The following is a 15,925-nucleotide window of genomic DNA, read 5'->3' on the forward strand; positions in this document are numbered from 1 at the left end:
TGTTCATCTCTGATAGTTAAGTCCACAGCTCACCAAAGAGCTGATCATAGGACAGCAGAGGAGGAGGGTGAAATACCAGTGCCGCAGTTTAGGTCTACTAGCTAATATTATATTAGACATAATGAAAATGCACATGTAACGATACCATTTTGTAGTGTTTTGTCATGTCTGACTTTAAATGTGCTTTAAATAACAATCCTGCACTGAATAAACCATTAATTGGCCAATCTTTCAGTTTCTATGTTTGGGGTTGGTTGGTGGTTTTTTTTTTGTTTTGTTTTTTTTAAACCAGTACAGGATGCTGAAATTTGTGGTCTCCAATGCAAATGTCCTATCCGTTTAATACTGTGTGGATGTGTGATAGGCTGGTCATAAGCAGGCAGGTCAGATTGGGGAGTGTGTGTGTGCATGTGTTTAATCTGCAGGAGGGAGTTGGGGGGGTGGTTTTTTGGTTGTTAAACTATGATTGGCTTGGTTTAGTCAACAAGTAAGTTCATCTTAATACAATACCAAATGCAGCCAGGAGTTTAGCTCAGTACCTTTTTTTTTTTTTTTTTTTTTTTTTTAAGTGGGTGTTTGAGTCTTTGAATGGATTATCTCTGAAATTAGTACATGTGTATGGTAGTTCTCACACTTTCTGGTAGCATGAGATTTGCTTTTAATTTACCAGCAGACTACTTGGGCTCAGTTTCAGCCTTTGTTAACATGTTTTTATAACATTCCATGAATACATTTCAGGATTCCACATTAGCCTCCTAACACCTTGAATCAATCTTTTCGTATGCTTCTCACCAGTAAATTTTGCAGTGGCGCTTAGGTCTGGATTTTTTTAACACTTATGCCCCAAAGGCTTAAGTATGTCAGTATGAAAACAAATGGCTATTATTACCTTTAGTCTGTATAGTGGGGTCTGTTTGCTTCAGTTTCTGTTTTCCAGTTATTGATTTTTCCACCTCTAAATACTTGAACTTCCATTAATTCTGCACACAACTTTTATTGAAACTACCTATAATACACTGTTTTGATTGGCCTTGTTTAAAGTTTTGTTTTTTGTTTTTTTAAACTAGCCATTGACTATCACTGAGCACATGGGAATTACATGTGTGTAACTAAAAATCATATTTGGCTCCATCTTAACTCGTATGTAATGCTTATACTTGTAAGAGATGATCTTTTATTTACCTGTGCAATAGCTGTTATTGTCTTATGCACAAAGGATTTTTTAAAATCTGAATAAATTTTAAATCCATATTCTGATCCTTCATTCATATTAACCTAATGGGTGTGATTATTAGACCATTTTTATTTTGTTTCAAATGCTTTAATTTCAGTTTGGGCAATTCCTTATCAAATATTATTTATAAACATAAAACATAGCAGAAGGTCTTTGGTCAGGAAGGATTAAAATTAAATTTCCTTTTTTCTCAACCCTTGTATATCTCTTTGTGTGTATTTTCCGTGATTACATGAACAGAAAAATATAAAACTGAATTATTTTTTATCTGGAATGCAGATTAGTATTTTTATCCTTTACCAGATTTTGAGTAGATATTCCAGGCACTCTTTTTAATGGAACAGTTGGGATGTGCAACTATTCTTTGTATAAAACCTTTACTAAATACATCTTGTATTTTGGTTCTACAGATTACATGATTTAAGGAGAAATTAACTGTTAGAAGAAAAGTACTAATATGCCATAGTTTGAGCCATTGGTAACTTCAAAGCAAACTCTTACCTTGGTAAAAACGTTAAACATTGATTTATTTGTACAGCTCAGTGTTTACACTTTTCAAACTTGTATGTTTCAGTTCTGCTGTGAGAAATCATAATTCCATAAGATTTGTGTTACAGCGTCACAATACTTTGTATGAGGAAATTAGAATATACATGCTGCTTTTTTCAGGATAAATATAAAATTTGAAAAAGTTATGAATGTTTGTTACTGTTTGGGAAGCGAAAAGGAGCGTTATTTGTTTGTTGAAAAAAATAGGTATCTTTATTACCATGCATTTTAAAGATGTAATTCCTGAGCACAGTGCTCTGTATCTGTCAATGTAAAAATGTCATACAATACCCCTGTAATGTAGTATGTGGACTGCACTTAATAAGGATACTTTATATTTTTGTTCGATATCATAGGTGTGCAATGGTGGTTTATAAGAAAATAAAATTAACAGATTTTTTTCTTGCAACCTAAATTGCACCTAAAATAGCAAGGGATGACAAAGGATAGGGAAGAGAGGGTATGGTGGGACAAGGGTTACGCACAATGGAATATCAGGAGGGATGTTTACTGTTTCTTTTTTATTTTATTTTATTTTTTTAAATGTGTAAACTTTAATATAAAAATTGGGCTTTGGGAAGGATGGGGAGTTACAGTTGAAATTCTCTTTTTTTTTTTTTTTTTTTTTTTATGCTTCTCCTTATCTTAGGTTGGAACAAGATATTAAAAAGTTAAAGGCTGACCTGCAGGCAAGCAGGCAAACTGAACAGGAGCTGCGGAGTCAGATCAGTTCTCTGACTAGCACGGAGCGGGGAATTCGATCTGAAATCGGACAGCTCCGACAAGAAAATGAGCTGCTTCAGAACAAGTATGTTTTGCTACAGACCTGTGTACAGACTATGAACTAAGCAAATGCAGCATGTTCTGCTTTGTTAAAGGCTGGCAGCATACTAACCTGGATACTGGGGCAAATCCTATTTACCTTACTTTCTCACCGGTGGTCATATATTAGTCAGTATAACCTTATCAGAATAAGGCAAGCAGGATTTGTCCCTTTTATCTTCAAGGCATCTGATTATTTAATAATAGGGCAGTTTTATTAGAAAGTGGAAATGTGGCTTTCCAAATGTAGCCTAATCATTTTCAATTCTAGCTGAAAGTGACACATTTCTAAAACTCCTATAAACTCTCTATCAAAACTTTTTCCTTGGTGAAATTGGTAATCTGTTTTCCCTGCTGTGCCCTCTCAGGTTAGAATAGTCTTTCAGCATAAAGTAAGTTTAAAAAAAAAAAAAAACCACGCTCAACCAAGAAGTTAAGTTTTTATACAGTTCAAAATTGGCCATCATATAAACATTTCTTGCCCTCACCTTAAAGGTATTTCAAGCTCTTTGCAAGCAACATAGGTTACATGAGTTTTCCAAAGAATTAAAGAGCTTTATTTTGTCTTCACCATTTACACTTTTAAAGTGACATTGAAAATATATGTACAGAAATGTCTGAAGAGATTGCTTTAAAGGTCATACAACCCATTTTACTTTCTCTTTTGTAGTAGCCTCTTAGAAGTCTGAAAGCTTTTCCATACAGATATTATCTTTATTTGTCAAATAAGAATTCTCCTCTTTTTTCCAGTGGTGATGAAATCAAACACAGTACCTTTTTGTACTGGTATCATTGGATCCAATCATGCATCTATTCAAGCAAATGGGAATTTTGTCATTAACAAGAATGGTGGCAGCACCCCTTTTATTGAAGTAGCAATAACAACCAAATACATGGTTTCCGCTTTCAGCACACCCACTATAAAAATTATTCCAGCACTTCTGCCAATAGGAGTTTAGGATGCTCAGGATCTGCCAGTAGACACACGGTACCTCTTAAGATAGGGCCCAATGTGTACTACTGAGACCATGGAGACAGTTCTCAGCATTGTGGTGTTGCCTTGTGAATCTTCAGCATCAGAAGCTATTTAAAAAGCATATACCTATTCCTCCTCAGATTACATAATGCCGTACAAATGAAACAAAAAGACAAGCAAACTATCAGCCAGTTGGAGAAAAAACTGAAAGCAGAGCAAGAGGCACGAGGCTTTGTAGAAAAGCAATTGATGGAGGAGAAGAAAAGAAAGAAGTTGGAAGAAGCAACAGCTGCACGTGCTGTTGCATTTGCTGCTGCTACCAGGTACTTGCCTCTGTTTTATTCTCTGGGCTTGTCTCTGCTTACTGTGGATCGACGCTGCAGTGATTGATTCATCGGGGGGTCAATTTTAGTGGTTTAGTGAAGACCCGCTGAATCGACTGCAGATTGCTCTCCCGTCGACTCCGGTACTCCACCGGAACAGGAAGCATAGGTAAATCAATGGGTAGGGTGACCAGATGTCCCGATTTTGGGGTCTTTTTCTCACATAGGCACCTATTACCCTCCACCTCCTGTCCCGATTTTTGACACTTGCTGTCTGGTCAGCCTATCAATGGGAGAGTTTCTCCCGTCGACCCAGCGCGGTGTAGACGCCACAATAATTCGACCTAAGGTACGTCAAATCCAACTATGTTATTCACGTAGCTGGAGTTGTGTAACTTAGGTTTACTTAGCCTCATAGTGTAGACCTGCCCTACATTTTGCTTTAATAGCCTTTTCTTTGGGATTGTAGAAACTGAAAAGGTTTTAGATTATTCCACTCACAAAAGCAAGATGTCTTTTGATAGAGAGGGAGTCAGATGGATATTAAAGGGACACCATCAACTTAAAGATCTCACTTTGTGTGCTTTTTTTTTTTTTTTTCAGCAGTGGCTAAAGTTAAGAGTAATGTCTAAGGCCCCAATCCTGCAACTGGTTTGCACAGCAGATCCCTGCAAATATGTAGAGCATAAAATCAGTGAGGCTCTATGTAGGCACAGGGGTCCACCCATGTAGAGCGACTTGCAAGATTGGGGCCAAAGATTCCTACAGTTGCAAGATTAAAGGGCAAAATATTTTCCCTGATTTATTCATTTTGTTTATATGGTGCATTGAACAGCACTTTCGTGTGAGCATTTTTACAGTTTCCTCTGAATATACAGTGTGTCCTGTCAGTTGTGGGCCCTTTCACACAGCAAAAGGGAAGAGAAATACATGATTAAAAATAGGAAAATGTGATGTGACAGAAAATGGCCAGGGGACTTGACATGTAGTGTGTGATGATGGATGTAAAAACTGACTTTTTTAGCTATTATTAAATAGACCAGATTTCTTGTTGGTGATGCCCCTTTAAGTTGCAAAACATAACAGACTTGCTAGCTTATCACTATATTTTCTTTGTTTGAAGAGAACTTCTTTTGTTTTAGGATTTATATAGTTTATGAAAGGAAAAATATTTGTTTTTGTAAATTGATTCTGAAAATAATTAAAATATTTTACATAAACCCCACTATGTTTTCACTTATTTTGATCTTAGTTTGTGTTAGGTGTGCAGAATACTATCTTTCTATAACTCTTACATGAGCTTGGTTTGTATGTAAAAAAGTAATTTACATATTGACCTTTGGCATATGTTAATAGAGTATTTAATTGGGAAATTGCTTTTTTTCTGAAGGTAAAATACTACAAAGGGAATCATTGCACACATTCAAGAAAGCACCGTTGGTCAGAGGTTCAGTGGTGCTCTACTTGTGCTCTCATTCGTTTTTTGAAGAACTATCTTGCTAAATTGAAGCTGGCCTCTAGCTTGCTAAATGTCCAAGAAAAGTTTGGTGTGAATAGGGTAATTGCCAAAGCAATTGACTGCAATTGCGTGGCTTAATCCATCTTCACTTAAAATATAGAAAATGTGTTGTAGTGATCTGTCATGTAGGGATGGATGAAGGGGAGGAAAGAAGTGGCGGTATATTGGCAGATTCTTTGAGATGAGCTAAAAGTAAATCTTTGATCACTTGGGACTTCTGGTCTCTGGGTTGGTGGCAATTGAGTGAGTCACTGAGATATCACACTTAGTCTCTAAGGGCCCGATCCTGTAGGGCCCACTGAAGATTTTTGTGCTCAGCACTGGATTATGTTGTCAAGGGAGATGCTGACAGTATCATATAACCATTTGCTGTCATGAAATGGTATTGATAGCATCTCTGAGGGCGGCCACCTGGTCTACCAGATTACCTGCAAGGAGAATCTTGAAGTTAATGAAGTGCTTCAGGGATAACTGGGTATACCTGAAAGATCATTGATACAAGAGACTTTTTAGAGGCAAAGGCAAATCTGGGGAACTCCACAAGGGGAGTTTTGCTTTAATTTAAATTTCTGGTACTGACATGAGCCATTAGCACAAAATTATTAGTTTGTACCATAAAACAGAATCATAAATTTCAGCAACTGTTTTTTTTTTATCATTCTGGTAACTATCCAGTAGACATGTCTTAGTGAATTCAAGTGTCTAGAAATAAATTACTTTGTATGCTGAATAAGCATATGAAAATGGGTATCATAAAAATCTTTCTCACAGTAACTTAGACTTTCATCCCTAACACAAAGCTAACGTTTTAATGGGTGAAATAAAATTTTAAAACAAAGCAGTTATATTAGCATCCTCTGTGTAATTTTTCTTCAGCCATACTAGGAAACAACTTTTAAAGTCTACATTTTTCATGATTCTAGAGCATTAATCAAAATATCTAAGGCTTGAAAACGAGCCCTGTTAATGATATATTGTAGAATATAGCTGACATGCCTTTCTTTTTTTCTACATAAAGGGGGAATTTGCAGGGAGCTGACTTCGTTTTTTTGGTGGGAGGGGAATCAAATATCTGTCACGGTATCGAATCTTAGTTTATGTAATTTTTTGCATAAAAGCAGTGGGAGGAAGTAGGAAATGTTTCCTCATGTAGTTCTGGGTGATGCGTCTTAGCACCCAGCTATAGTAAATTCATGAGATCGTGAATCCTGATAATGTATATGCTTGACATTGATCAGGTTCATGCAGAGTCATTGTACTATTTGTGTTATGTGCATACCTAAAAAACAAAGGCCCTACACTAAAGTTCTTTTTATATGAATCAAGATTTGACCTGGCATCTTGACAAAAATTTCTTCTCTATCACAGACCTCCACTGTTGTACCCAAGGTGCCATGCTCTGGCTGGTTACCACTCTCCATTCCAGAGGTGGCTGCATTTTGGTGATGCTATAGATAAATAATTGGAAAGCATTTTGGGATTCTTCAAAATGAAAGGCACTGCATAAACATAGGATGGCTTTAATCCATTGAGCCCCCAAATATCTGAAATACTAATTCTTGCTTTTTCTTTTCTATATGGCTCACAAATGTCCCAAACTTCCTAAAGTTTAAGGCATAACCTTGGGTAATGTTTTTGCATCCTTTTGTCTTAACTTCATAAGGGAAATTCTCTCATTTTAAAAAAAATATTATTCTCCTTTCTCATTTTATTCAGGAATATTCACAGTAACTAGGCTGATCTGAATCTTTCAGGGACAATAATATAAGTCATTTTTGTTTCACTCTCTTTTCTGATAACACTTCCTTCACAGAGGAGAATGCACTGAAACTTTACGGAATCGTATCAGAGAGCTGGAGACAGAATGCAAGAAGCTAACAATTGATATAAAGCTGAAAGAAGACCAGATACGAGAACTAGAAATGAAAGTTCAGGTAATAAGGCACTCAGGGCTCAGACCTGCAATCTGTTGAGTGCTTCAACCCTCAGTTAAATTGGTGGACCTTCCTAGGAGACTTTTGGCACAATTGAGCCCTTCAGATGTGTTGTGCACATCTAACATTAGGGTTTCGGGGTGAGGAAGATTAATAGTTTCTTACCTCCTCACCACCTTGTTTACTTGTAGGTTTTTTTCCCCCTAAACTAGCTGATCCAGATAAGTTAACTCAGAATTCTAACCCTGCTTGCCCCTATCTAGGAACACGTTGCCAACCCAGAAGCCCTTGTAAGATTCCTCTTCCCTGATAAGGAATAAGGTTCTTACTACGATTAAATAATGTTTGGTAAAAGTGGAAAAGTTGAAAGGAACAGATTGAAATCAACCTAGTTTTAAAAAACTTCAAAAGCAGAGTCTGAGGCTGCATCTGTCCTTGAACCTACCTGGTATTTCTGTTTTGCAGTCAATGGTTTCCCATTTTTTTAAATGTTTTCGTCTCCCCTGTTGCTGCTTGAAAATCCCACAGAAACTGATTATAGAGGGAAGCAGTGAAACTGCATTGATTAGACACAGTACAGCCAAAGTAAAACTGAAATATCTTTTTCTTTAATTTTTGTTAAAATTATCTTAAATTATCACACTTATCTTGCTTGTAACAAGAGTGGGTAAAAAAGTTCAAATGAGTGAGATTTTTTTTCCCTTTAAAACACATGCTTCTAAGGGCACAGTCAGATAGTGAACTGAGAATTTGTTTGTCAGATCCTTAACTTTGATATGTGGATATTTTTTTTACTGTGTACTGTCTTCTGACATGTTTTTTAATCTTCATGATCTGACTGTGAGCTTTTTACAAATAGCACATGTACATCCCAGCTTTCCATGGGATTTCCAAAATAGGTATTCTGAAAACAAGCACAGTCTGTTTTACAAGAATGTTTGTTTGTTTTGAAAAATTAGCAGTCATTACCAATCATGACTGGGTTTTGTTTTTTTTGCGTTTTTCAAACTGTTATTTCTCTGTAAGTTTTGTTGTCGCATTAATATCTTTTCTGCAGAGCCTTTCTCCATATTTTGTTTTACACATTTCTCTCTTTAAAAATACTAGTTTTTTAATATTTCTTTTTTAATTGTGAAATATTTATATTTGTATTTCCAGCCTTATTGGTTGGTTGTCTTTGTGCAAAGTAATTATTTTTCTCTTTTAATTGAGTTCTGGATTTGTGAAATAGTTAGAAAGCCCAGAACAGTCCCCAGGTGAATTTAGAAATGTGATTACATCTTGGTTCTTCCTGAGCAACTGTAATAGCTCAGTGTGTAACATTTACTCATTGTCACTTTAAACCATAGGTTTTCAACCTTTTCAGACTACTGTACCCCTTTCAGGAGTCTGATTTGTCTTATACCCCAAAATTTCACCTCGCTTAAAAACAACCTGCTTACAAAATCAGACATAAAAATACAAAAGTGTCTCAGCACACTATTATGGAAAAATTGCTTTCCTTCTTATTTTTACCATATAATCATAAAATAAACCAATTGGAATATAAATATTGTACTTACATTTCAGTGTATAGTATACAGAGCAGTATAAACAAGTTATTGTCTGTATACAATTTTAGTTTGTACTGACTTTGCTAGTCAGTTGTAAAACTAGGCAAATATCTAGATGAGTTGATGTATCCCCTGGAAGACCTCTGTGTGTCTCCAGGGGTACATGTATCCCTGGTTGAGAACCACTCTTTTAAACGGTATACAGTGGGAGCAGATCTTTTGTTGTCCATTTATCTACATCAGTTCAGATAACAATCTAAAGTTCTTTATATAAAATTCAAATTTTGGGGTTCTGTTTCCTCATCCCAAACCTCAATTGTTCATGTTCCACAGTGAGCAACTCCTACTTCCCCAGCTGGCACTCCAAGGCTGGTGATGAGCTCCAGAGAGAGCAAAGATTGCAGTAACATAGAGCTGAGGGGTTGGGTGGGGAGAGTAAATGGGTTTTTCTCACATCTTTGCGTTGTGTTTGTACAGTATTCTTATTCACTTGTACAAAGCCACATGTAATTAAGGGTACTGTAATATCACATGCAATAATTAACTACCATTTGACAGCATATTAGGCCCGGTGGTGTGCTAAGGGGGAAAAAAGAAAGACCTGTCTATACATCTCATGCTTAAAGTCCACGACTGATGTTTTTGTCTTAATTACTTCTGCAGGAACTGCGGAAATACAAGGAAAATGAGAAGGATACTGAGGTGTTAATGTCAGCACTTTCAGCCATGCAAGATAAAACACAGCACTTAGAGAACAGCCTAAGTGCAGAGACAAGAATTAAGTTGGATCTGTTCTCTGCATTAGGAGATGCAAAACGGCAGCTTGAGATAGCCCAAGGTAAAGTACAGTAGTTTTATTCACCTACTACTATTAACTGAAACAGTAAAAAATATACTGTAGGGATAACCCTGTCCTATGTGTAGGGATGAATTAGATGTCCTAAAGGATTCACCTCATTTGCCCCTACTGTTGAATCAAAGACAATAAAATCCTCTGTTATTGGTGTGAGTTAATTATATCTGAATGCATACGTTCCTCATACTGTAGAAATCTCTCTAACCAGAGCAACAAAAAGCTTCAAAAAAAGTTATTTGCAGTATAGTTGTAGTCGTAGTCGTGTCAGTCCCAGGATACTTAGAGAGACAAGGTGGGTGAGCTAATATCTTTTATTGGAGCAACTTCCATTGGTGAGAGAGACGAGCTTTCGAGCCACACAGAGCTCTTCTTCAGGTCTGGGAAAGAAGTCATTACCCAAACCTGATGAAGAGCTCAGTGTGGTTCGAAAGCTGCTCTCTCTCAAGAACGGAAGATGGTGCAATAAAAGATAGCTCATCCACCTTGTGTCTCATAAAAAAAAAAAGTTAGAAGGTAAAAGTTAAAAGAATTGTGTCAAATACTTTAATACCCAATTCTCATATCTTAATTACCATAATATTTTAATAACTGTGTGGCAAATATTCTCTAATTATTTAAAAAGAAGAAAAAAAACCCACCATGATATCTTTGAGGAGTGGGAAAGAACACAGTGTTTTTAGGATGTGTGCACTGTTGTAGTCTGCCACTGCAGCCAGAAGAGGGAGCAAAACATATTAACTAACCAACCCATTGCCAGACCTGTGCTAATATCTACTTGTCTCTGCTGTGCAAACAAGGAAGAAAAATGAATTGGATTTTCCATTTAATATTCATCAGAGCATCCTTACAGAAGTTTACTTGCCTACAGCAATTTATTTTTTTTATACTAGTAAGGTAGATACTTGTTAGGTTTCAGTCATTGTGGGGTTATTTTTTGCCTGGGCTTATAAATAGTCAGCATGGTCTTGCAAGGATGCATAAACATATTCTACACTTAAAATAGGAAAAACAATATCTTCACGTTTCGTTTTTCCATCTGCGTGCTAGTGAAGGGCAAACTGAGAAAGTGTGGACATCAAGATAATAACGTTGTGCTGAAAGATTATTTCTGCTACTGAATTCTAATAGTTTAAACTCTCACCGTCGTTATGGAGGAGTACAACTTGACATTAACTTTTGTTCAATTTTAATAAATCCAGTATATGTATGGGTTGCCAGGATGGTGTTAGAACCCTGAATTTCCTTTGATTGTTTTGCTTAGTCAGTTTCTCTCTCCGCTTTTCTCAAACTATCGTCTGTGGGATGCAAGTGGTGGATGAAAGTGTGCTGCTTGTTCTAAGTGACACTCTTTGCTGTTCCAGGGCAAATCATTCAAAAAGACCAGGAAATCAAGGACCTAAAACAGAGGATAGCAGAAGTTATGGCAGTGATGCCCAGCATAACATACAATGCAGCCACCAGCACCCTGAGTCCTGTTTCCCCACATTACTCTTCCAAATTTGTGGAGACCAGCCCTTCTGGACTTGATCCCAATGCCTCCGTTTATCAACCCTTGAAAAAATGAATGCCAGCTTTCTTTTTGCCCAACAATTTTGTCAGACCGAAGGCATCGCACAGGAATATCTCTTGCAGTCAAGATGAAATTGTATTGTGTGAGACTGTATTTGTCATTTAAAACAGAAAGGGGGGAAAAAAGAACATCAATATTTGACTAGAACTGCCCATTGTTTTTTCTTGTAAATTTTTAGAAAACCTCACAGAACTTTGCGATTTATTTTTCTTGGCCAATGCATTAAAAACAACTCTTGGTTTTCAAGTAGCCGATTTTGCCTTGTTATGTATCTTGCATGGTTTCCTCTTGAAAAACACAGGGCTTTGCTTGATTCTGAACCCTTTCTTTTTTTTAATAATCAAGCTAAAATTGCAAATCAGAGTCATAAGGGATAATGATGAAAATTCTTTAGTTTTTAGAGTAAAAGGGTTAAATCTAACAAAGCTTTGATTTATAGGTTTATTAAATAAAGGTATGTCATGTTGCAGAAAATAATTTGATTACCCCTCAAAGGACCAAACAAATTTAAGGGGCATCATTTAAGGGAAAGAATAAGTAATGAGAATAGATAATGTGACGGTGGTTGTGTGAAATATAAATATTCCCATTGGTGTTTTTAGTCATTGAGAATTGCTAACAGTCTTGTTCACAGTGCCTTGGGAGAAGACATTTCAAGAGGAAACTTGATAGTTAAACTATTTTTTCCCCCTTCCCTGTCATCTAGTTTATATATCAAGCTCATTACAGAGTCTACTGCAAATTGTTCATGGTAATTTGGATGTTCATTAAAAACCATGGTTACATCTTCTGTTTATTTTGATACAAAATCAGCAGTGTTCTGTAACTTGCCTTGATTGTAATACATCCAAGAAGGCACAATATTAATACAGGAAGCGTTATTGTGAAGGCAGAATTGTGCAATGTATTGTATACAAGAGACTGCAAAGCTGGCTAATAAATCTGCAGTTCTGGGGGGTTTTTTTATTTTATTCAGCTGTAATTTATATTTACAACATCTTGTATTTGACAATTTAAATGGAGCTGAATATTTCTCAGCTGTTGTGCCAAGGAGTTTTAAAGAGGTTTTTAAAAGCAACTCATAAATTGCACAAAGATTAAAGTAAAAATGTATATTATACATTGGTAGAAAGTGTTTACCCTGGCAACTTCTGAAGGGTTTAAGATGGTGGGGGGGAAGCAAAATTGTATTGGGAAAACTAGCAAAATTACAAACCAAACATTATGATTTTGCAAACCTGCAGTGGACTCTGGAAGGACAAAGTTCTTCTTTTAAAAAAATAAATAAATAAATAAATAAAGGTTTCATGTTAATTGGCATGTATGCCTCATTTAAAAAATGAAGTAGGACAAGAAAATAAATCCAATAGAAGTATTAAAGATTCATCATTTTAATCACAGTTATTCTTTTGGGATAAAACTTCTAGCTTTAGCCAGGTGTGCATGTTGCTGTCATTTGCATTTTTGAATCATCTTGTGTAATTGTCACCATGAAAGTGTTACTCAGAAATGTCATAGGTTTTTCATCTTTGTGCAAAACATGAAATATTGTCACTGATTTTTTTGTGTTGAGGTTCCCCCATTTTGCTGCCTTTCTGGCACTACTTTCGTTAAATACTTGGTCTTGGCTGCATTATTTTTTCTGTGGGGTTTACAAAGAATAAACATTTTCTTGCAGATAAAAAAAAACAAACTTTGCCTTTTTAACTGACCTGATTAGCCGGATATGAGAGGTTCATTTTGTTTAAAGAATTATCTAAAATTGGTAACTAATCTTTTTGCACATTATTTCTCTGCTACTCCAGGTAAGAATTCATCTGTGCAGTATGACTTCACTCTTATAAAGCAGAAAGAAGAGCATAAGTTTCTTATATCCTGATAGGCCGTATAAACCCAGTATATCGTTTCTGTGTGTGGAGGCTTTTTTACCATTGTCTCTTTAGAATCAAAACAACATGTTCTGTGAGGTTGGGTGACAGATCCAACCCCTTGCCATTATAGTCCTTTTCCTTCTCTGACATCAAACACATGGAGAAAACTTTGAAGTATAACCATCATGCTTGTCTAGGACAAGATATGAAAGACAACCAACCCCCCAGCTTCTGGCTCTATCTGCTTGAGGGGAGTCCTTTGCTATTGGATCTTCAGTTGCTTTCACCCATAGGCTAGTTTCTTCTATATTGAGACCTCTTCATCTGCCTTTGTTAGTTTCTTTTAGGAAAGCCAGCTGTCTGTCTAGTACATCTTCTCATTTTGGCTGCTGCGGTAGGTGATCCTAGTTTGGAAATTCTTTTTAGGCCCCTCAAACTTTGAGCTCCTGTTCTTCGTCCCATTTTGATTCTCAGCATTTAGGCCTCCTCAGAGAGACTTGCCTTGGTCCTTTACATTCTGCAATGCCAGTACACCCACCCCTTATTCCTGGGGGAGATTCTGATCCATTTTCCTTTTCATATGACAGGGGATACCTCATTCCTTTAGGGCTTTTTCTGCCAAAGTGTGCAAAGAAAAGAAGCTTATAAATATACTCTAGATAAACTTGTGGTGATAAAAATCACATTGCACTGCAGTGGAAGATGGATTCTCCACTATCTCCCTCTGGATGATTGGGAAGGATAATTTGCATTCCAATTAAAATAATTACTTAAGAAAGGTGAAATTGTTTGCGGAAGTCTGCCAGCTATACTATTTAACCAAGATAAGTGGTATGAGTGGAATGAGATCATTTAAACCGTCAAAACTTACATTGACCAACCTTTGAGCTGTAAATATTTAACTGCTTGAAGTGGAGAATATCTTAATGGTTGATCGTAAATGGTATTTATAAGACTAATGTACAGTGGATTTAAGAAACTAAGACTAGAGAAGGGGCTTAGATTCTAACAAGTCAGTCGGAAATAGCACTTGGTAAATAAATCTAAAGAGATCTGCTAAAGTAAAATGTAATATTTCTCCCAAAACCACTAACCACTTCCAAACAAAACTTTACCTGTACTTGGAAACCAAATCATGTGAAGAAAGAATCACTAACAACCTTATTTGTAACATTTAATTAAGTACTTCAGGACTGGATGAGTACCTCATTGATTGAATTTTTAAATGAAATCTGAACAAAATACATAATTTTATACTGCATATTGAAAGAAATTATCCTTCTTGATTCATAGATGCCATTGCACTCATTTTATTAGGATAAATTTTAGCTCCTTTTTAAAACTCTCTTTCTGGAGCCAGACATAATGAATTCCGGCTTACTGCCTTAAACAGCTAACCTTGAGGAGTTTGAGGAATAAAAGCTGTTGATTCAGCTGAGCCACCATTTATGGGCCGCTGAAAATGGGACTTAATTTGTGAACCCGGCAGTATGGAACCTCCGTGTGTGGCTATAAGCAATCTACCCAACTTAATGTCGGTGCCTCATGAAAATATTTAATGTTAAAAAACTGATGTTTCTTCTGATGGTCAGAGCAGGTTGGAAAGTTGCTTAGTCTCTGAAACTTGATCTGGGCCATTCTAAGGGGCCGGTCACATTAATATCTACGACAGGTTTCAGAGTAGCAGCCGTGTTAGTCTGTATTCGCAAAAAGAAAAGGAGTGCCCGTGGCACCTTAGAGACTAACAAATTTATTAGAGCATTAGATGCTCTAATAAATTTGTTAGCCTCTAAGGTGCCACGGGTACTCCTTTTCTTTTTATTAATATCTATGTATAAGACAGTTTTTAAAGCCAAAAGGACCATACTTTCCAACCATTCCTCATTAAACTGCTTTCTTCAGTGGGATTGTAGTTGGCCATCTCTGGCAGCTGGCTGTCCTATATTTGCCACTGTTGGTGAAAGGTGTTTGCAGAGATGGGGCTTTTCGCTTCAAGGTGACGAGAGTTGGGCTCATTCAGATCTCAATTAGTAAGGAGTTCCACAGAAGGCCTTCCACTGGCCTCAGAGTTTAATCCAAGGTTCCTGTATCCAATACTGTAGCGTCTTTTATTATTACTTTATTTTGATTGCCATGGAGAATGAGACTTTCCAAGATGAGGACTAGTACCCTTAAACTTTATAGGGAGCCACTATGGGGTGGAAGAGGTTCTTACACCCAGAAAACCCACCTCATTTGACATCGCCCATAGGGGTTTGCATACTGCCAGCATTCCAGTGGCATAGTCTGGTAGCATGTAGCTTCATACCTTCAGCAGTAGGTTCATACCTGCTAGTCATAGTCATGAAGTTCATTATCAAAACGGTGTCAGAGTTTATCACATAGAAGTGCTTCTTGCCTAGTGTGCTCTTTTCCTTTGACTGCACTTACGTTTTTATTCCTATTTCTAGAATCAAAGCCAAAAAAAAAGAGAACTTAAGCAAATTGTAATACTAATTAATGTATAATAGATTACAAAAAGGGAATCTGAGATGTCTTATATCTTAATTGAATCAGAGCTGCTATAATATGCTGTAGCAATACACAAAAGCATTCAAGCAAATCATTTCTAATAAAGGGGGGGGGAAGGAGAGAACTCTTTCCAATCAAATTGGAAGTTAAGTGGCTCATTTGTATATAATTTTCCATGTGTGTGAAACTTGGACTCAGTTATAGGGG

General features: G+C 36.5%; 1 protein-coding gene across 5 annotated transcripts in view; it reads left to right on the plus strand.

The window, feature by feature from the left end:
• MACO1 (macoilin 1) overlaps positions 1-13,025 on the plus strand; it is a 53,553-nt gene extending 40,528 nt beyond the window's left edge. For all 5 annotated transcript variants that reach the window (XM_038377662.2, XM_043506052.1, XM_043506054.1 and 2 more), the window contains 5 exons: positions 2,433-2,591; positions 3,722-3,904; positions 7,237-7,357; positions 9,574-9,748; positions 11,128-13,025. In XM_038377662.2, coding sequence (XP_038233590.1) covers positions 2,433-2,591; positions 3,722-3,904; positions 7,237-7,357; positions 9,574-9,748; positions 11,128-11,330 — 841 coding nt within the window. In that variant the 3' untranslated portion in view covers positions 11,331-13,025. The remainder of the gene's footprint in view (positions 1-2,432; positions 2,592-3,721; positions 3,905-7,236; positions 7,358-9,573; positions 9,749-11,127) is intronic.
• The last annotated feature ends 2,900 nt before the right edge of the window (positions 13,026-15,925 follow it).

This window comes from Dermochelys coriacea, chromosome 19 (genome assembly GCF_009764565.3).
Source record: "Dermochelys coriacea isolate rDerCor1 chromosome 19, rDerCor1.pri.v4, whole genome shotgun sequence".
Lineage (NCBI taxonomy): Eukaryota > Metazoa > Chordata > Testudines > Dermochelyidae > Dermochelys > Dermochelys coriacea.